Here is a 23,050-nt window from a genome sequence, read left to right as displayed (position 1 = left end):
TTCCTGAAGTTCCTCGGAGCCCCAACAAAAATCACCACACTCTTCAAGCAGCTGTACCATGGTGCGGAAAGCTGTGTGTGTGTGAATGGTAGGGACCCCGAGTGGTTCCCCATAAACAGCGGGGTAAGGCAGGGCTGTGTCGCTGCCCCAGAACTCTTTAACTGTGTCATTGACCACCTGATGTCAAGAGTCTGTGAGCGGGTCCCCGGGGTGTCACTCGGAAGCTACACTCTGAAGGACCTCGAATACGCTGATGACACCACTCTGTTCAGTGAGACTGCCGATCAGCTCTCTGAAGCCCTCAGCGTGTTTGACGAGGAGACCAAAAAGCTCGGCCTGAAGCTAAGCTGGCACAAGACCGAACTTATGCACGTGGGCGACGGACCTGACCCACCACCCCTTCTGTTTGATGGCACCCCTGTCAACTTTGTCCCAACATTCAAGTTTCTGGGCTCGACAGTGTCCAACACCGGCAACCTCAAAATAGAGGTCGACCGACGCCGTGCCCTTGCAGCGTCCGTCATGCAGTCCCTATGGAGACCGCTGTGGCGACACCGGCACATATCCAGGGAGACAAAGCTCAGAGTCTACAATGCCTCTGTCATTTCTGTCCTCCTGTACGGCTCGGAAACATGGCCGCTGAATAACACTCTGGCGGCCAGGCTCGATGGCTTCGACTCCAGAGCCCTCAGGAGGCATCACGTGGAGCCAGCATGTCACAAACCGGGCTTTAAGAGAGAAAACCCAACAGCTCCCAGCATCCCGCCTCGCAGCAATGCGACGAGTGCGCTGGTATGGCCACATCATCCGCCTGCCCGTGGAACACCCAACAAGCGCCATCCTGGCCTTCAATCCCCAGCAAGCCGGTTGGAGACGTCCCAGAGGCGCCCCCCGCACCCGCTGGCTGGATATAATAGCCCAGGACCTAAAGGCTTGTAATGTGACTCTGGCACAAGCTCAACACCTTGCCCACGACAGACCCAGATGGAGAAACCTGGTTGCTACGATTGGCTCTACGCGCCTCATCTATAAGAAGTGCAAGAAAGAGAGACGCTTTCCAACGCTTTCCGACACCGAGTCGGCCCAAAATCGGTGCGGTGTAGAGCTGCCTTAACAGCCTTTAGTAAGTTCCTGTGTTATTTTTTCCCATAACCTATAACAAGAATTCTATCACACAACACCGGGTTAAAGTTTGAATTATTCTTTATTGTTTAAGTTGCAGAGAATGATATCTGTTTGATTGCATTAATATATTGTTTCATTGTTGATTGTTTGATTGTATTGACTGTATTGACACTGTTAAGTGGGAAATTGGGTACTCTGATTATTATTAATTATTATTATGTGGGCAATTCTCTGCGTAATATGTGATGACACTTTAAAATGTGTATATGAATTGTAATGTGTCTGGACATTGGGAATTAGCTGGTTAAATAGACGCCTTAACAGACAACATCACACTGATAAGAACCAGTATGCGCGCGCAGGTTGGCAGCAAACCCCACCGCTCATAAGATGCAATGTAAAAGTGGTCACAGCCTCACGTGTAGAAATGCATCCCATCAAACTTTCAGATGCAGTTTTTCTCCCAGTGTGGAGGAAGAATGCTTAGGAATTTTACTGTGATCTCTCGCTCTTGAAATATATAAACCTTGGTTTCTGTTGTGTGTAAACAATAATAACAATTCAAAGCAGTTGTCGCCCAAACCCCACCTCCAGTGGCTGTCATAAGAACGGAGGGAGCGCTCTATGATCATGGCACCAGAACCTGCTCTTGCTCGCGCAGCTGAGCCTAATTTATGCTCCGTCCCGCGATGGTGCTGCGCGCAGAGAACGGCCAAGAATAGCAGACTTCCAACTTGGAAGTCTGCTATTCTTGGCCGTTCTCTGCTTGGAAGTTCCAAGCTCACAGCGGTCGCATCCGCGACGCGGTTGTGAGCTTGTATGTCAGCCGTTCTCGGTGCGCAATACCGTTGCGCGATGAAGTATATATGTCTCGCTAGGGCGCACCCCACTAGCCAACAGGTTGAATGAACTGAAACCAGCGCACCCCAAAACAACAGGTTTGGGGATCTGTTGGGAATTGATTACATGAAACAGTCACCTGTGCGTCCAGTCTCAATGTTTGTAAACAAATAATTGGTCTATTGAGGATTCAATTCAGGATTGGTACGGTCCAATGGGAGGGGCCTAGCCTATTTAAGAAGAGGGACCTGCCACTGCTCTGCAGTCAAGGAAGGACTATTGAGGAGAGTAAACTGTGCTCAAGTTTTTTGTTCATGATTTTCCTGGTTTGTAAAAATGTGAATAAAATGATTCTGTCTGGGGATTTTTCATTTTTGCTATTTTACTAGTGTTTTCAAACTTTCGGCAAACACTACCCTCACTCGGTCAGAGTGTGACAATGACAAAGAGACATAAAAATATGACTTCTAAAAAAAATTAAGAATGAATAAGTCTTTTCTTAAAGGTAACTTTAAACAATAATATGAAACGAACCAAATTAAGTTTGATATTCAGAAGGTTTTAATATTTGCAAGTGGTTGAAAAAGAGTGTGTCTTTCTACTTTTGGAGGGAAAGACACCATGAGGACATCACCAGCTCTGTGTTCTGTGCTCTGTTGCTGAGTAGGCCGCTCCCACTAAATAAATAAGCCCCTCCCACACATGTAATGGGCTAATTATATTGTCACATCACTCCTGAGATCACTTGTATTTCATTTGGAGAGGATTAATCACCCCAAAAATCTTTTTTTTACATCATACAGTTACATTTAGCGCATTTGTGGTGCCCCCTATCAAAGTGAAAATGTTTTTGGTGATTCGGTCCAGTCAAATTTGGGTTTGACTGGACCATTTTTGGCATTTTTGGTAAAACAGGCCCCTCCCACCAACTTTGGAAGCCAATTGCGGACGAACGGTAGGAACTATGCTGCCGTTTTGGGTATGTTTATCGCATGGGTCCAGAGATCATGTGTACCGATTTTTGTGAAATTTGGACAAGATATGTGGGAGGAGGAGTTAAAAGTGTGTTTTGAAGAAAATTCAAAATGGCGGAAAATCTATCCAGACGCAAATGGGCGTGGCCTCTATGGGGAGTTGCGTCATGATGACCCAAGGAATCCAGCAGAAAATATGTTTTTATTCTACTACCTACGATTCAAGAGTTATAGGCCAAAAGGTAAAGTGGGCTGTTATAGGCCTACCATGAGGCTGACTGGTGTAATTATTGTTTCATAATTAGGGATGGGACCTCCCCTCCAAGTGTTGTAACTGTAGCCCCTATGGTTTCCGAGAGAGAAATACTTGAATGGGAGTCTTTGCATGTCCCCTTTAAGTCAATGGGGGAAATTAATTAACTAATAAATTAATATCAATTAAACTATAAAACTCTCTTAGCAAAGTACACGCCACCGATTCCCGGTGAAGCCGGTCAATTTGGCATATGGCACGAGTGTGTGCGCGAAAACTGTGGGAGGAGTAGCAGCCTAAAATAAAGTTTATCTAGAAGAATAAAGTTCATCTATTACTATAGTCTGGTTGCCCTACAGGCAACCACACTAACTAGACCGATCTTGGATTTTTTTTATGTCCCATCGACAAATTGACAAATTTGATCAATACCCGTTGGCAGTGGTGGAGTAAATTTACTTGAGTACTGTACTTAAGTACAGATTTGGAGTATTTGTACTTTACTTGAGTATTACATTTTTTTAATACTTTTTACTTTCACTCAAGTACATTTCCAAGACAAATATTGTACTTTTACTCAAGTACATTTCTAGGAAGGCTGTGAAGTACTAGTTACTTTTAGGTTGGCTGTTCTTTTTTCCCCATTTTTTCCCCTTCTTCCATAAGATGCAATTGGCCACACGCTGTGTTCTTCAAGGAAGGAAACCTATCACAGTACACACTCTACACTGGGATCTACATCATGGGTATTCAACAGGGGGTCTGTGACCTCTAGGTGGAGCTCTGAGTCACTGCAGGGGGGCCACCCATTTTCTTTTCGGATACTTTTTTGTTTTGTTTTATATGTCTGAAAATATGCATGCATGAATCCAACATACTATTAGCAAATATAAATTGTAAGAAAGACTACCCAACTCTACCCCCCAACAGTAGCAGTTTAGGCAACAGATAAGTTAAACAATATAGACCCAGTCTAGTAAAAGTGTACATACTTCATATAATTACAAATATGAATGATAATGATGCATAGATGAGCCCTAATAAAAAGCCTGTCAATAGAACCTACTGTCTGTAGCAAGTTCACACTTTTGAGTGTTACTTGCATAATGTCCTATAATGTAAACCACACTTCACACCCACATTATATCTGAGAAGATTTCCTTATTCTGCTGCGTGTTTTTAAAAGTGTTGCATAGTGAGTGCTGACAACTTCATTTGCTATTTTCGTGCCTTTTAACAAGAAACATGGAGACTGCCATGCTCAACTAAAACATTTTCAGACTTATCAGACTCATCTACATTGTATTGAATGAAAGCAGGGTGGAGAGCAACTGTGGTTCAGCAAGACCGATATTTAAATAAAAGAAGGGCAATTTCTCCTATGAAAGCAAACAGTCAGGTGCTTGAGCACTGGTTGGCTCCTATGTGTACACACCTGATGGCCCTGCATGCTACACAGGTCACAGGTTAAACTGCATGCTACACAGGGACTAGGGAGTCACTCGTAACGTTGACAAAGACATTATTGCTGAATTGTCAGATGTCATAAAAGCTGTGAAGAAGCTGTGAAGAACACACTGCTCTACTTCACCATTCTGAGGTTTGATGGCTTTCACACAAAACAGTGTTGTCTGGCATGTCGAAGTTATGTGTCTAGTCAGGAGTTTTTACTTCTCCAAAACTGCACAGAGCTGGATGGCAATTTAAATGACGATGTCTGGCTTGTGAGCTGAACAGAATTTTAAAGTTCTATGCAAGGCCACAATGTATGCGCCATTCATGTTTCTGTATGACAGAATGGAAAGCATTCTAAAAAATAAGAATATACAGTATGGGGTCCCTGCTTCATCTCTCTATCAGCTAAGGGGTCCATGGCCCGAAAAACGTTGAAGACCCCTATACCTATATCCATATATCCACCCCTTTTTTAAGTTCTTGTTTCAACTCAAAACAAAACAAAACACGGTAATGGCGGCAGAAGGAGAAGAACGAACAGAGTCTGATCAGCAGCTGAATCAGCCTGACAAACCTCCAAGAACACCCCATGGCCTTATCTGAAGTCGATGTTATAAAAAACGCGCACACAGACATAAAAAAAACATACATTTTCAAATGTTTGCTGTGTTTTGTTTACCGAAGACAAACTACATCGCTTACAAGGTTATATAAATTCATTGTGAAAACATTACAGCAATGCATTCATTGCTGTAATGCATTGATGCATTCATATATATTCATATATATATATATATATATATATATATATATATATATATAAATAAATGTACTTTTACTTTTACTCTTGTACTTGCACTTGCACTTAAGTATTTTTAAAAGCATGTACTTTTGAATACTTAAGTATATTTAGAAGCAATTACTTTGGTACTTTTACTCGAGTAACATTTTGACTGAGCTACTTTTACTTGTAGTGGAGTAAATTTGACCATTTGTATCTGTACTTTTACTCAAGTACTGGGGTTGAGTACTTCGTCCACCACTGCCCGTTGGAGAGCAAATGTACCAAATTCCACGCTTTTATCATAATTTGCATTCATGATTTCTCCTAGGCCTATGTTGTTTTTATCCGCTCCACTAATATAGCTCATTTTGACTGAGGAATTATTCTCAAAAACCTCTTTAGAATCAATGATCAGTAATTTAGTTAGATATGATGATGTAGCAGCCCAAACAATATTACAGTAATTATGGGGGGAAATTAATCTATAATAAAGAGTGAAGTTAAATTAAGGATATTTGATTTGATTTATTTGATTTGCACAACAGTTTATATATACATATATGCATAACATAATAATTCTTTGTTGACATTAAGTTGACATTTATTTGCAGTGAGGTAAGAAACCCTAGGGGTAAAAAAACGAGCAACAAAATAAAAAAATAAAAACAGTGGACAGATTTGTCTCAATTATACCAAGCATCTTCATAGACCTCTTACATCAATCTGGTGTTTCCAGTTTAAATGATCATCTATGATCTATAATGAGTAATGACACGCAAGAATTCTGTATGTGGAACCTGCATAATATCGGAACCATCAATACAAAGCATCTTTTGGTATTACTAAATATCATGAAGTTGAATTTTTGTATATTGAGAGCAAGCTTATTCAATTGAAACCATTTGAAAACATCAGACAATTCTTCATCAACAAATTATATTAAGGTACTGAAATCATTGGGCGAGGCAATTAGATTAAATCTACAAATAAAATAGGAAGAAGTTTTTTACAGTTTGTGACTAAAACATTAATATAAATAAATCAAAAATAACAATGGACCAATGATGGAGCCCTTGACTAATCCCTGTTAACTCATCACCAAAGACTTTAGTGTGCAAAGCCGAACGGCAATTTGGAGATTTTGGACGGACTCACGGACCAACGGTTTCCGAGAAGTAAAAAAATTACAAATATCTGTGTCTGGAAGGAAGGAAGGAAGGAAGGAAGGAAGGAAGGAAGGAAGGAAGGAAGGAAGGAAGGAAGGAAGGAAGGAAGGAAGGAAGGAAGGAAGGAAGGAAGGAAGGAAGGAAGGAAGGAAGGAAGGAAGGAAGGAAGGAAGGAAGGAAGGAAGGAAGGAAGGGAGGGAGGGAGGGAGGGAGGGAGGGAGGGAGGGAGGGAGGGAGGGAGGAAGGAAAGGAAAGGAAAGGAAAGAAAGAAAGAAAGAAAGAAAGAAAGAAAGAAAGAAAGAAAGAAAGGAGAGAAGGAAGGAAAGTAGGTTTGGGGATAAAGCAAGAGTACATAATACAATAATGTGTTTTTTTTCAGCCCATCAAAACATTATGCAAGCAGTCAAAATGTATTTTCAATCTTGTCAAATATGGCATGATATTCCTAGCCTTGATCAAGACGAGAGCTTTGGAAGCTATTCAACAACCTACTAGGCTGCAGCAAGAAATTGAAAACCAGGTTTACAAACATAAGCCTCAAGGTGAATGACACTCTCATCACATCCAAACATGAAGTGAGTAAAATCCTCAACATATTCTTCACGACCATAACCTCAGATTTGGTTGAAAAACTTCCCCCTCACTCTGGGTGCTATGGTGAAGAGCATGTTGACTCATTTTACAAAAAACAGGGTGTACGGAAAGATGATTTTAAACTCTCCCCTGTGAAAACAGAAGAGGTGTTTAAAAAATTGAGTGCTCTTCATCAACACAAAGCCACAGGCCTCGACAATATCCCCGCCAAATTTCTAAAAGACTCGGCCGCCTCCATTGCTCCAATCATTACCCACATAATAAACCTCTCCATCCTACAGGGACGGGTCCCTAACGATTTCAAAAAAGCAAGGGTGACCCCTCTGTACAAAAAAGGAAACAAATTAGACCCTGGCAACTACCGCCCTATTTCTATTCTTAGCTCCATCTCGAAAGTCATGGAAAAAATAGTCTATGAACAGGTCGATAAGTATCTTGCCGAAAAAAATCTAATTTACAAATTCCAATCTGGTTTCAGAACAAACCACTCCACTGACACATGCCTTCTCTATTTGAACGACTCTATCAAACAAGATGTCGACAAGGGCAAATATTGCGGCATGGTCATGCTGGACCTCCAAAAGGCCTTTGACACCGTCAATCACCCAATTATGATCAATAAGCTCAAAGCAATAGGTTTTGATGATACGTCAGTGAACTGGATGAGATCCTACCTGGAAGGGAGGGAGCAAGTGGTGGAAGTAAACGGCACCCAGTCCCCCCCCCTCCCTGTGACTTGTGGTGTCCCACAAGGAAGTATACTAGGACCTTTACTGTTCCTGATATATGTGAATGACATGCCATCGGCCTGCGACTGCAAGCTGTTCCTGTTCGCAGATGACTCGGCCCTGCTAGTCTCGGACAGGGACAGGCTGCAGGTTGAGAAAACTCTCAGCTCCGAACTCAACAAGATCTGCATCTGGCTCTCTGACAACAAACTTTCATTACACCTGGGTAAAACTGAATCCATCCTCTTTGGGTCCAGTCCTAACCTTAGCAAGGCAGAGAGTTTCACGATCAAAGTGGGTGATAATGTCATCAAAAGAAAGGATGAAATTACCTACCTGGGCTCCATCTTGGAGGCAAACCTCTCTGGTAACAAAAACGCAGAAAAGGTGATCAAAAATATCAACCGAACAACACGCTATTTGTGGAGGATTGATCGCCTAGTCAGTAAGAATACTCTGAAGATTCTTGCAGGTGCCCTCATTCAAGGTCATTATGATTATGCATGCACTTCATGGTATCACAACACCTCCAAGGCCTTAAAAACAAGGCTCCAAACATCCCAAAACAAACTTGTAACTTGGCTACTTCTTGGCCTCAATCACAGAACCCATCTAACCCCTGCTCATTTTGCTAGGATTGGATGGCTTAGGGTTGAGGACAGAGTACAGCAACTTGCTATGGGCCTGGTTTTCAAGATACACCACAACATTGGGATCCCCCTGTATTTGTCAAAATACTTCAAAAATGTTAATGAAGTCCATGATCATAACACCAGAGGCAGCTCCACTGATCATGTTCAACCCAGATTTGGCTCAACTAAGGGTATGAACTCGTTCTCATGCTATTCATCAAAAATGTGGAATGCCCTACCAAAAGGAGTAAAGGAGTGTAAAACCCTACTCACTTTCAAAACTGCCCTAAAGATACACCTTCAGGAGGCTGCAATTCGAAAATGGCCCCTGTCTAAGTCTTAACCTACCCCTCCCTACCCCCCCCCCCCCCTCCTTCATTTTCCTCTTTTGTATATATATATATATATTTTTTTCTCTCGTCATACCAGTAACCTGAAAGCTGATTGTATGACATTCTGTATAGTAGTGTGTATATCTGCCTGCCTCTTATATTTCATCATGATTTGTGTGCATGGGGTTCTCATCTTAAACAAGCGTAATGCTTAATGAGGGTTTCCAGTTTAGTAGACCTTGTATTGTGAATTTCTACTTCCATGTACTGTTATGTACTGTCATGTACTATTCTCATGTCTTTCTAAATAAACTACATCAATCAATCAATCAATCAATCAATCAATCATAGACATTGTGACATTACTGACATTTGCGTAATAAGTCAGACTCGATAACATAAAATACATCTGATAGTCTTGATCCAAGGCTATGATATTCCCATGTAGGCTATTCCATTGGTACTCAAAGTGGGGTCCGGGGACCCCCAGGGGTCCTTGAGGGAGTTCCAGGGGGTCCCCAGCTAAATGATGGATAGTTAGGAACCAAATGGACCCTTATTGGTCTGTAACTCTGAGTGTACAAATGGAACCAAATGAACCCGTTTTGGTTCCATTTGTACACTCTCAGAGCTACATTAACATTGATTTTTCAATATAAATTGGGGTCCCAGAGATAGAAATGCCATTAAATGGGGGTCCGTATAGCCTAATGCATGTTAAACTGGGGGGTCCTTGAATTTTAAATGGTTGCGAATCACTGCTAGAGCCGTAAAAATCTTCTCTTATAATGGGGGTCCCTGGCATATCTTTTCAAATGGGGGTCCGCGGGAAAATAAGTGTCAATTTGGGGGTCCTTGACATGAAAAGGTTTGAGAACCCAACCACTGGGCTATTCATCCCATAGAAATGTAGATGCTGACACCAAGTGGTGAAAAAGTAGAAGTACACCTAGTGAGCTGCCCGACGTCACAGATACGTCACCCGGAAGCCTCAGCCTGTCCACAGAGCATCATGGCGGAATACACAGACACACGTGAGTGTTGTAAATATCAATGTAAAGCAAACAAAACAAAACGATACATGTAAACAAAATGTACTCCTCTTTGTGCACGTGTCGTGTTTTGTTAGGCGGAACATGTGGAGCCTACCGCTTTGAATGTTATTATGAGCTGTGCGTGTAGCTGTTATTATTAAAGTGACCATGTTGTGAAGCTGCTAGCAAAGCATCCTCTCCTCCACTAAGTTACTTAGTACCAGTGGTGTAATAAAGTAACTAAGTACATTTACTCAAGTGCTGTACTTGAGGTATTTCCAATTTTCAATACTTTTACTTCTACTGCATTACATCTCAGAGGCAAATATTGTACTTTTTAGTACACTACAATTATTTGAAAACTTGAGTTACTTTGTAGATTTTGATTATTATTACAAAACATACATTAACCACTGTATACATTTCCGCCATTTGAAAATAGCAGATCTACAAGCTCACTGTGAGCTCATTGTGAGCTTGTAGATCTGCAAATTTCAAATGATTTTTATACATTTTATAAAATTGAAAACTAGTGACATTCTGCATAATGAGTACTTTATACTTTTGCTACTTTAAGTACATTTTGATACCAATACTTTTGTACTTTTACTCAAGTACATTTTTTAAATTCTGAATTTAACAGAGTACTTCTACATTGCAGTATCGATACTTTTACTTAAGTAAAAAATGGGAGTACTTTTTCCACCACTGTTTATAAATAGAAAGAAGAGAACCATGGTCTTCTTGAGCATCCTCGCCATCCTCATTTGCTTGTTTTTGACAGATCATGTTGACGACATGCCAGAGCTGTCAGACAGCGATGATGAAGAACAGTGGCAGTCGGTGGATGAGAACGGTGAAGACAGGCTACCAGTCACCTGTCTGTTCTGTGACAGGTGAGACATTCTGTAACCTAGCCGTGGGTTACATGGAGTTGACATGATGCCACTAAGCTCTGGTCCTTATAGCGTTTAGAAGGAGTTCTCCTTAACGCTATGGACCAGAGCTAACATGCCACTGTAATCTGTAGACATAATGTACAGGAAATATGCGTTTCAATGAGAGAGTCACTTCATCCTTAAACTGACCTATTGTCTAACAACTTGCTAGGGCTGTCACGATTCCACATTTAAGTTGACGATTAATTGTCACACAAACTAATTGCGATTAACGATTTAATTGTGTTTTTGGCATTGAACATTAGAACATATGAATAAAAACCAAATTATTTTTTTCTTTTTAGGCTTCGTAATAAAAAATTGCACAGGGCAGATATGATAAATAACTTAAATATACAAAGAAATTACTGACATATTTAATAATGTTATACTTGAAAAAAAAAAAAAAAAGCAGAAATAGCTGATCTACAAGCTTACAACGCAAAGTGACGCGTTGTAAGCTGGTTTATCTGCTATTTTTGGAAAATGTTTTGAAAATGTATGAACATTTTGCAACATGGAAACGATTCTGACGTTTATGCTAAATAATCGGGATTATCTCAAATAATTGCGATTAGGCGATTTATGTAATAATTGTGAGGCCTACAAATTGCCCCCCACATGATGCTAAAGTGATCCGTACTGAATGATACACAGTGTAACACTATAAGTGACAAGTGACAACACGTCATTTCAATAATGTGGATAGAACAGAGTAGCATCTCATTCTGTGAATGTAAGGTAATTTATGTTTAGTTTCTTGGGTCGGTGGAGTTAGTTCAACAACAGTGAAGGATGAGTATCTGCCAGACAATACAAACTGAACTATATTACTCAATCAGTATATTTGCTTTGAAATTATATTATAACACTTGATCATTGAGTACTATTAGTACTCATGTTGGAGGTAACTCTTTCTGAGGCTTGAATGGGTCATGTTCACACAACATATACAGTATGAAAAAAAAAACGATCTTGCACAAATTTAAAGTGGTTAAATACCATCTGTAACATGTGAGTAAGCTGACAATCCGATATTTCCCCCTCTTGCTACAACTTTTTGATCAATTACAGTTTTTGTTAATTTCTTCTTTCTAATGTAAAATATGTCCCTTGCATGACTATATATTTGGCAAAAGTATAGATTTGGTTTGTTTTATTGATTGAAGTTGCCAATGTGCACCATGTCAAAATAAATAGTAAAATTGGTATTTAGTCAAATAACTTGATGTAGTATGATAGTCTTGAGGTCAGGCAAACGGTTTGGTCAACTGCAATGAAAACTAATATCAAAGTATGCCTTTTAATATACTAAGTCATACGATAAACTCTGATTCCGTCTTTGCGCTTGCCACTTGATGTGTGGCACATCTTCATTGTTAGGCTATTTCAGCATTGCACAGTGAAATTAATTAAATAGTTATTTTGTTCAACCTGTTTGACTTGGTCCCAGGCCATTTGATTGATTTAATTGCTGAAGTATTACATTTTTTTTCAGGTTCTTTAACTCCGTACCAGAAACACTACAACACTGTTCAGCTGAGCACCATGTCAACCTTGTGGAAGTGATAAGAAAACACAGTAAGTAGGCAATGGTGTTCCAGTTTACTGTGCCTTATACAGTAGGTCCATGGTTCTCAAGCTTTAGAATTTCAAAGACCCCCCCTTAACTCTGACCGCGTACAAATGGAACCAAATGGACGCTGTCAGAGTTACAGACCTGTAAGGGTCAATTTAGAACCCCCACAAGGAACCCAGAGAGTCCCTGGACCTCACTTTGAGAACCACTGCTATTCACCTGTTTCCTAGGCTGTGTGTTTTCCACTTCCTGTCGATTTGATCCAATGAAATCCAATGAAACTGGTCAGATGACCAATGATATCCAATGAAATCGACAGGAAGTGGAAAACACACAGCCTAGGAAACAGGTGAATAGGTAGAGATCATTCATCTTTGGAAGAACAGCATTTAAAGCTCTTGTTTTACCTTTCCTTGATAGATTTAGACGATTATGGGTACATAAAGATGATCAACTTCATACGGACCACAGTAAGTACATTTTTCATATTTGGAAACAAAGAATTGACCCCGCACATTATCTATAGTTTGCAATTAGAACCTTTTATTCTAATATGACCGTTTTGATCCTGTGTAGACTGAAAAAAACGTATTTGAAAAAAAAAAAAGGTTCTACTTGCAAGCTCAAGACCGCAGGATCCACAAAATTTTCTGTATGGTTGTTTTACAAAACACCTGCTCCTCCACAAATTATTTCTCATATACTGCCAGAGTAAAATTGTAATAGTGTCACCCCAGTGCCAGCAAAAACTAGTGTTTTTACCTACCGTACCTTTGAAAAATCATGGAACATTTTCTGTGAACGCTGTCCGCACAGTGATTCCCTCATTACACGCACAGGGTCTCGTAGAATTTGGGGGGAAAAATGATCCGATCACGGTAATCCGTTCCATAGTTGCAACAAGTTGAAAATAGCATGTTTTGCCAAAAACACAGGAGCCGAGATACAGAATATTTCCCTAATAAAAAAAAAAAGGGAAGTGAATGGAGCAGCAAATCTTTGGATTGCGTTATCTCCTGGTTCTGAGTGAAAAACCACAGTGCCAATTGACTCGAAAACGCGTCCATGGCATTAAAAGAGTGAAGAAACAACAATTAGAGCTGACTACATTTTTTACTTTTACCAAATGCTGAAGTAAGTTTAGTGCTGTTGCAAATAAGTATGAGTCTGAGTGATATCATTGATCGTTGCTCCATTTCACTGTGTTTGCAGAAATGCAGCGGGGAAAGCTTGGCAGGGCTGTCTGAGGATGCCCTGCCCTGGAACAGTGATGATTTCCTGAAGCCGGCTCTACAGGATGACCCCCTGCTGCAGACAGGTAAAATACCATCAGACCTTTTTGGCTCAATGGATGTTTACTTGCACCCTGATAAAGTGATTTCTAACTTGATTAGGGTAGTACTTGTCTTTCACAATAACAATTGTCAAGCAAATGCATTAGCCCGCTAATCTTAATTGGAGCTCATAACCGGGGTAAGTGTAACCAGGTTAACTCGTCTAGAATTCTGGTCATTGATTACTTTTAATAGTTTTTGCACTGTAAACGCCACAGTCTGATGTCAATAGTTGATATGTTTTGTTTTCTTTGTTGTGAAATAATTAGTATACAAAATGACATAACTGGATTATAATGATGAAAACAACTAGTTTAGTGCTGCAAGTTGCGCTTGACATTTGATCAGTCAACTGCTGCAAAGTGAAGGCATAAAAAAAGAGGATCACTGTTTTGGACTGGCTGCAACTCAGCACCTAATATAAAACTGTTCGCATGTTGCTATATCGGTGGTGCTCAAACTGTTTCATGTCAAGGACCCCCAAAATGATATAAATGTGTCCGCCGAACCCCATCTCAAAATATTTAGTTCCAGGGACCCTCCCAGAAGCAAATATTTGAGTTACAAATGTTCGTTTTAAAAGTTATAAATTCAAAGTCTTCAGATTTGCAAACATTTTCCACAATAAAAAAAAACCCAGCAGATCTACGAGCATCATAGCGCGGCTCTGAGCTTGTATAGCTGCTCTCCTTGAATAGCCAAAGTATAAAATAACGGTTAAAGTGGTTACACAAATTTTGATTTAGTTTTAGTCATAGTCTCTTGAATAAAATGTCATTTAGTTTTTGGCATATTTTAGTCATCTGAAATGTTTTAGTTTTTGTCTAGTTTTAGTCGACTAAATATCATAAGATTTTAGTCGACTAAAACTACAGGTGATTTAGTCGACTAAAATGTATTTTGGCGGTACCTTGATGGCGTCGTAATGGTAGATTTTACACTCGGTTTCATGCTGAAAATAGCCGATCTACAAGCTCACAACGCACCGCGTTGTGAGCTTGTAGATCTGCTATTTTCAGAGCGCAACACCCGAGCGCAACCAAACATAAAATGTTTATTTATTATTTCTACTGGATCTCTTCTCCACTAGTCCCTCACTAATATTTCTAGTTTTCATTTGTTGACGAAATTGTCTTAGTTTTAGTCATCATAGCTTAGTTTTTATTTTGTTGTTATCTAGTTTTCGTCAGTCGCCGAACATTTTCGTCATAGTTTTAGTCGACGAAATCAACACTGGTTTCAGGTGCTTACGCCGTTGTGTGTCATTGATCTCAGGTCTCTCTTTTCGGCCCATATATATATTTGCATTTCATCTCTCTCTCCTTTGTGATGTTTCTATCAGACCCTGAGGAGTTGTGTGGTGTTGAGGGGACAGACCAGGGGACAGACCAGGGTGCCCTGCACAGGGCCCAGGCCGCTGAGGAGAGAGCCCAGCGCTCAGAGGAGGCCTTGGTCAGAGCCATGGACGACCTGCACAAACTCAAGTAAGTCAAGTTTCTAGAGGTTCACATCTTTTTTTTCCTTCAAAACGATCACATGCTGAATGAGTTGTGTTTTTGTCAGCAGTTAAAGTATGACGCTCTTTTTTCCCTCTACACCATACCCGATCTACAAGCTCACAACGCCTCGCACAACGCCTAAATTAATGTTTATTTTTAAGTATAAAGTAATTAAATATGTGTTATTTGTCATATCTGCCCTGTGCAACTTTTGTTTACGAAAGCTAAAAGCCAAACAGAAATGTCATTTTTATCCATAATGTTCCATCAACGACAGAAACTCAATTAAATCGCTAATCGCATTTATTTGAGTGATAATGAATCGTCAACTTAAATTTGTAATTGTGACAGTCCTACTTACCATTACCAAGTCTTTCATGCATCGCCCTCTTAGAGACAGTAGGGGGAACCAGTGAGCCCAGTATTGCAGGGGTATCAGACGAGCAGAGTGGGAGAGAAGTTTTTGTGGAAGAGAGAGAAGAGAGAGGAGAGAGAGGCATAAGGGAAGGGAAAATTCCACTGCAGCATAGAGGTAAAAGTGAGGAGGGGGAGTTTGTCTGGGAGGAGGAGGGGGTGCTGTAAAGGAAAAATACTGAAAGAGAGAGAGAGCAAGAGCTGGGGAACGGAAGGAGGGGTGAAAAGTGAGTGAGAAAGATGAATGCATCCCATCCTCCTCCATTTACTACTGCGTCGTGTGTGTGTGTGTGTGTGTGTGTGTGTGTGTGTGTGTGTGTGTGTGTGTGTGTGTGTGTGTGTGTGTGTGTGTGTGTGTGTGTGTGTGTGTGTGTGTGTGTGTGTGTGTGTGTGTGTGTGTGTGTGTGTGTGTGTGTGTGTTCTGCTATTGTACTGTATCCTAATGGGATTTGAAATATTAACCCATTAAGACCGGGAGAAGCATCTTGTGTCATTTTTAGATTTGAGCAAAAAAAAACATTATTTTACACTTTGGGCTATTCAAAAATAGCAGATCTACAAGCTCATAGCACGGCACCGAGTGCCGCGCTATGAGCTTGTAGATCTGCTATTTTTGAGAAATCGTGAAAAATGTGTGCAAATCTTTGAATATATATATTTTAAAGTGAACATTTGTAAGTCAAATCTTTGCTTCTGGGGGGTCCCTGGAACAAGTATTTTGAGATGGGGGTCCGTGGCCAAATACATATAAATGTTGGGGGTCCTTGAAATGAAAAAGTTTGAGAAACACTGACATAGTTAACATACGTTTTTTTTCCAAAAAAACAGTTAGGATTTAGAAGACATTTTGTAGAATTTTGTCGGCCTCAGGTCTTAAAGGGTTAAACGGTGTGTGTGTGATTTGTTTTGTGTGTTTTCAGGCTCCTGGCCCAGGGCTTGGTGCTGAACGCAGACACCAGCAGCAGCAGGGTGTCTTCTGGCGGCAACCTGGGCGCCGTGGCCGAGCTCCGAGAGGACGAGGACGAGGCCTACTTCAGCTCCTACGGCCACTACGGCATCCACGAGGAGATGCTGAAGGTTTTCTTCCTCTCTCTCTCTCACTCACTTTCGTACTTCTTTCGTACTGTATATCATCGTCAAATGTCCCAACGCAGTGTCGTGTAGCCACACACCCGTGTTCTCTCCGGTCGCACTTGGAAGAGGCCGGCCGGCCTCTAAAGGTGCTCTGTACAGGAGACCAGTGGTGTAGTAACGAAGTAACTAAGTACATTTACTCAAGTACTGTACTTAAAATGTTGCGGTACTTTTACTTTACTGGAGTATTTCCAATTATCAGTGGTTTTACTTCTACTCCACTACATCTCAGAGGCAAATATTGTACTTTTACTCCACTACAATCATTTGAAAACTTTCAGTTACTAGTTACTTTGCAGTTATACATTATTACATTATAAAACCCACTTAAGCCCTATTTTATACCTAGGCTATTTGAAAATAGCCGATCTACAAGCTCACAAGACGTAGATCTGCTATTTTCAAACAGTTTAGTACTTTAAATACATTTTGATACCGATACTTTTGTACTTTTACTCAATAACATTTTGAATTCCAGACGTTCACTTGTAACAGAGTACTTCTACATTGCAGTATTGATACTTTTACTTAAGTAAAACATTTCAGTACTTTTTCCACCACTGAGGCCACACTCGCATGCTGCACACACACACACACACACACACACACACACACACACACACACACACACACACACTTGCTCACATTTACGAGTGCTGTACCGGTCAGGCTAGTCTCACTGTGAGCCCGTGAGCCACCCAACCCCCACCCAGGCACCGAAGTCGTCTACCTAGTGCAGGCGAAGTCGCCCATCAGCGCACATCCTTGACCGAAGAGGCTCCATGCAGCATTCATTGAAAGCAATTGCCCCTGCGCATGTATTAATGTTGCGCACAAGCCTATCTCCCCAAAGTGACAAAATCTGCATTAAGGGAAGAGCTTTTTATGCGTGAAACACACAAGTGTACATCAGCAGTTAGCCCATTAAGACCAGGAACGCATCTGTGTCTCTTTTTGATTTGAGCAAAAAAAGCATTATTTTACACTTTGGCTATTCAAAAATAGCAGATATACAAGCTCATAGTGCGGCACCGAGTGCCGCACTATGAGCTTGTAGATCTGCTATTTTTGAAAAATCGAGAAAATGTGTGCAAATTAATATATTTATATTCTTTTAAAGCCAACCTTTTTAACTCAAATCTTTACTTCTGGGGGGTCCCTGGAGCAAAATATTTTGAGTTGGTGGTCTGCGGCCAAATATATATCATTTTGTGGGTCCTTGACATGAAAACGTTTGAGAACCACTGATATAGAAACATACGTTTTTCAGAAAACTAATGGGATTTGGAAGACATTAGCTAAGAATCGGCCTCAGGTCTTAATGGGTTAAGGGCAGAGCTTTTTGCGTGGAACACAAGTGCACAGTGACAGTTAGACAAGCAGAATTTATTTATCATCATTATTATTATTTGTCATGCTGTTGGACGTGTTGGAGTGTTAGCGTGGACAGTGGGAAGGATGGGGGGTGGGAGTGTGCGGGTGGAAGAGGTGGTAAGCTCTCTCTCCTTCTACTCTGCTGTACTTACCGCAGTGCTTTACACATATTCCCCTCTTCTTCTTTTTACTCGTCCCGATTGGTGCCCAGTAAGCGTTGGGCTTTGCGTCATTCATGCGCCTATGCGTCAGACAGTAAACTCTATGACGCTCTCAGGAGGGGCTATAGGGAAGGGGAAGGGCTGAGAGGGCTTTGCAGTATAGAACATTGTCAACTCTTCTTAATGGGTTGCCATAAAGTGCCTCAACCTTTGACGTACTTTGTGTGAGTTTGTCTGTGCGGGATAGTGTCTTCTTGTGCATGTCTCAACGTCTTTTATAGTAGCTCGTTTTACGTCCGTCTTAACTTCTTCATCAAACAGTCCATTTTGCCCACAGGCTACTTCTATTTAGTGTACTTAATGACCCCATTTGTCATTGTTTTCAATGAATTTTCAATTTCCGCTGAACCAACTACATCAAGTATTATGGTTTGTAACTGCCACGGGCCAATAGATTTCTTAGTGCATTTATCAGTGAGGGTGTGCTTTCACATGACGAAAGGGTGCTGGGGTTAGGCACACAGATTTCATTGACGGGTGAATTACTATAGGACCAGCACCGAACCCCTAGATTTGAAGAATGAAAAGGGGTTCAGCAGTGGTCCATTCCACTTTGTTTGTATTTGCCCTTTTCCAATGGATTGAAATTCCAGGAATCGTATAATTATCTGTAGAAAAACCAAATCCAAAACAGAAACTTTCAAGACCAGATGTTATAAAACCTTCTGAAGAAAGGTTTCCACGGCATGCCTTAGAGTCCACATAAGATGAGACAGTGATGCAATTTATTTCAGTCAGGCTCCCCATCAGTGAACCATTTTTTTTAAAATATCAGTGTTACTGCAACTCTAGCTGTAATCTAGTTGTGCTAGTCAATAGGGTGTTGCTGTGTGACATGTATACAGTACTTCCAAAGTCCCCACAGTCACAGTAAAGAACGCCCTGCGATGTTATTATTGCCGTTACACAATGGTCACCGATGCATGTCTACCAACGGAAACAGAGAGTTGACATGGCAACCAGTGAAGCACAATTATCTGTGCTTTATTGGTATTAACGGTACGGTTGAGATGCATCTTTGATTAGTCAGTCAGATTGCTTGGCTGAAACGATCTGTTGTCTAATAATCCAGATCCACTGTTCATTGCCCCCCCACTTGCTGGAAGGAGGCCCCAGCTGTTAGAAATGTAGAGAGCCCATGTTTAATGTGCACAACAAATTGCTGAGTGTTGGTTTAACTCCGAGAGGTTAAAAATGTCCATGTGTCTAAAGCCAGATTTTTACTTAGTTGCACGCCGGTGTCTCTCGCACCAAAAATAGCAGAACACAACACGTCACAACACGACGCGTTGTGCGCTGGCACGATGCGCATCCAAGTATAAATTAGGCATAGCATCCAAATTGCCGTGCTTTGGAACTGTCACCAGCTGTATAACTGGTATTGGGTTTATGACTGGACCCTGGACCATTACAAACACACACCCCCTCTGCAAATCAGACTAACAGAGCAAACACACACCCTCTGCAACACAGACTAACAGAGCAAACACACACCCTCTGCAACACAGACTAACAGAGCAAACACACTGCAGCAGGGCTGCATACCCCTGCATCCTTCTGTGTTATTATGCCGGTACACAGTAAAACTATCAGTGTTAATCTAACTCTCATCTATGGTTTATTTATTATTATGCTTTGAAATTGGATGTTCACAGCACCTTCAAGCCACTCAAAGTGTGCTGTGAACTAGGCCTGTCACAATTATTACATAATCGTATAATCGCAATTCTTTTATATAATCCCAATTATTTTTGCATAATCGTCAATCAATTCCATGTTAAAAAATGTCATATATTAAAAAAGAAAATCTAAAATAGTGGAAATAGCAGATCTATAAGCTCAAAACGCGCCGCAATGCGACGCGTTTTGAGCTTATAGATCTGCTATTTCCACTATTAATGTTTATTTTTAAGTATAAAGTAATTCAATATGTGTTATTTGTCATATCTGCCCTGTGCAACTTTACGTTAATCGCAATTGTTTGAGTGATAATTAATCGCCAACTTAAATTTGTAATCGTGACAGCCCTAGTTGTGACTAATACACATACGTGGTCATTTGTCTTCACCTTATAGGCATACTATCATTGGTATTTTTAATGATTTATGTTATTGTTTTTATTGCTGCTACAATGTTGAAGAACCATCATTGTTTACTCATATACTGTATGAGATGTAACAAAAAGAACATCTAGAAGTTCTAGTTCTTGTAATCATTGGTGATGATGATCTCTTCACAGGACAAGGTGCGAACGGAGACCTACAGAGACTTTATGTACCGCAACCCGGAAGTGTTCAAAGACAAGGTGAGTAGCAGTGTTGATTTTGACAGCAAATTTTGATTCAGTTTTAGTCATAGTCTTTTGAATCAAATTCCATTTAGTTTTAGTCATATTTCACTTCAGTCATCTGAAATGTTTATAGTAAGATTATAGTCGACTAAATCTACAGTTGATTTAGTCGACTAAAATGTATTTTGGTGGTGACTTGATGGCGTCGTAATGGCTGATTTTACACTTGGTTGCATGCTGAAAATAGCTGATCTACAAGCTCACAACGCGTCGCAGCGCGACGCGTTGTGAGCTTGTAGATCAGCTATTTTCAGAGCGCAACACCCGAGTGCAACCAAACATAAAATCACTTGTCTTTTAGTTCCACTGTATCTCTTCTCCACTCGTCCCTCCCTGACATTTTAGTCTAGTTTTTATTTGTTGACGAAATTGTCAATATATTTAGTCTTAGTTTTAGTCATCATAGCTTAGTTTTTATTTCGTTTTTGTTTAGTTTTCGTCAGTGAAACAAGGTAGTCGACGAACATTTTTCGTCATAGTTTAAATCGACGAAATCAACACTGGTGAGTAGGTCCGTCAACTTATGTTTGCGTGTGTGTGCGCGCGTTCGCGGGGGGGGCATTAACAAGGCACTTAATGTGTCTGACTGAAAACACTGTGTGACTTTATTATGCGTCATAGTGCCTGTCTGACACAGACTGCATGGTGCTGATAACAAGCCTCCATGCTATCCACTACCTAGACCCCATAACCTTTCCTGCATCTTCCTCCATCCCCCCGCACCGCTGTCACTGGGAAGCAGGCCCGCAATATCACGGACCATCCATTATGCTGTACAGGTCCACTAGTAGTGTCTTGTGCCATGTTGAAGACCAGGGTGGATGGATGGAGGTACTGTTAAGAGGGGAAGCAGGTAGAATCATGTCTGGACACGAGAGAACGCTGGGATGTACTTCATTCCTGTCAGAGGTCGGGGATGCGAGAGGAGTCGACAAACAGTGGTTGAGAGAGCAGCAGACGGACGGGCTAATGTTTAGTTTGATAACACTGGGTAAAAGGGGGGGATGTAAAGGCAGGATAAGGCTATGTGGAGAGAGGAAGATGAAAGTATGTATCAAGATAGAGTGGAGGTAGGAAGAGAAGGTGGACAGTGTTGGTTTATCACAGTCGTTCTGTCTTGAGAGGTTGGAGATGACATTGTTAATCTCATTATCTGACCCTGTGTCCCGCTATGGAATGCACCAATGTCCATTCCTACATCTTTTCCTTCCCTACTCCTTACTGTAGCTCCTTGCTCCCTGTTTACTCAATGTGATGTAAAGATGCCTCCTTCCTTCCCGCCTGCAGGTGGTGCTAGACGTGGGCTGTGGGACTGCCATTTTATCCATGTTTGCTGCCAGAGCAGGGGCCAAGAGGGTGATAGGAGTTGACCAATCAGAGATCATCTATCAGGCGATGGACATTGTAAGGTGAGACCCGAGCATAATTATGTGCACCCACACACCTAGAGACAAACAAGATGTTGTTTTTTGTTAAGTTTTTTAAAACATGACATTTTGGTTGTTTGTCCTAGACCAGTGGTTCTCAACCAGTGGTCCGGGGACCTAGCCTGGTAAACCCTCCCTCCGGAAATCTCAATTCCATTTCATTTCAGGAGTGAGTCTGGCCTGATCCGCCTGTCTGCAATATTGGCTGTGCTGGAGTTGGGCGGGAGTAATACCGTTGACTGACAACCCCTTCAGCCAATGATAATTTTTCCCCTTCAGCCAATCAGCAGTTCACCAGTCTTAATGTGACGCGACGGGACTTTTGAGACAGCCATACCCAAAATGGGTTGCCTTTTTCGGGTACAATGGTGTCACTGCCCGCCCCTACCGGTTCTCTAATTATTTTTTTTTAAATAGGCTTTGTCATGATTAATTGACCACATATATGAAGTTAAACAACTAAATTCTATCCAAACGATATCTTATAAGTAAATTCCGTGCCTCAAAATAGAAGTTAGAGAGCTTTTTGAAGTAAAAAAATAGCGGAGAATTGGCCGCACAAGAAAAAGATGGCTGCCGTTCGTGTTTTGGGCTCACTCGAACTCGCCACCTGATTGGCCAACGTAAGCTGTCAATCACAGAACAATGAGCGACGACGCTGATAGGCGCGGCCGTTTGGCATACACAGCCAATATTGCAGAGAGGCGGTTCATGCCAGACTCACTCCAGGAATCAAATAGAAATGAGATTTCCGGAGGGAGGGTTTACCAGGCTACCGGGGACCACCAGTGGTCCTTGGGAGTGGGGTACCAGGGGGTCCCCAGCAAAATTAGTTAATTTAGCGTCACAATCATTTTAACCAC

At 41.2% G+C, this 23,050-nt stretch overlaps 1 protein-coding gene across 1 annotated transcript in view; it reads left to right on the top strand.

The window, feature by feature from the left end:
* Positions 1–9,879: 9,879 nt before the first annotated feature.
* Positions 9,880–23,050, top strand: part of prmt3 (protein arginine methyltransferase 3) — a 104,575-nt gene continuing 91,404 nt past the window's right edge. Inside the window, exons 1-9 of the mRNA XM_080427727.1 lie at positions 9,880–9,917; positions 10,702–10,813; positions 12,354–12,436; positions 12,855–12,904; positions 13,647–13,752; positions 15,111–15,252; positions 16,602–16,758; positions 20,650–20,715; positions 22,048–22,169. Of these exons, the coding sequence (XP_080283853.1) occupies positions 9,896–9,917; positions 10,702–10,813; positions 12,354–12,436; positions 12,855–12,904; positions 13,647–13,752; positions 15,111–15,252; positions 16,602–16,758; positions 20,650–20,715; positions 22,048–22,169 (860 nt within the window). The 5' untranslated portion in view covers positions 9,880–9,895. The remainder of the gene's footprint in view (positions 9,918–10,701; positions 10,814–12,353; positions 12,437–12,854; positions 12,905–13,646; positions 13,753–15,110; positions 15,253–16,601; positions 16,759–20,649; positions 20,716–22,047; positions 22,170–23,050) is intronic.

Source organism: Gymnoscopelus braueri, assembly GCF_963280865.1.
Source record: "Gymnoscopelus braueri genome assembly, chromosome: 1".
Lineage (NCBI taxonomy): Eukaryota > Metazoa > Chordata > Actinopteri > Myctophiformes > Myctophidae > Gymnoscopelus > Gymnoscopelus braueri.
The sequence above is the reverse complement of the archived record's forward strand: the minus strand, read 5'-3'. Positions and strand labels throughout refer to the sequence as shown.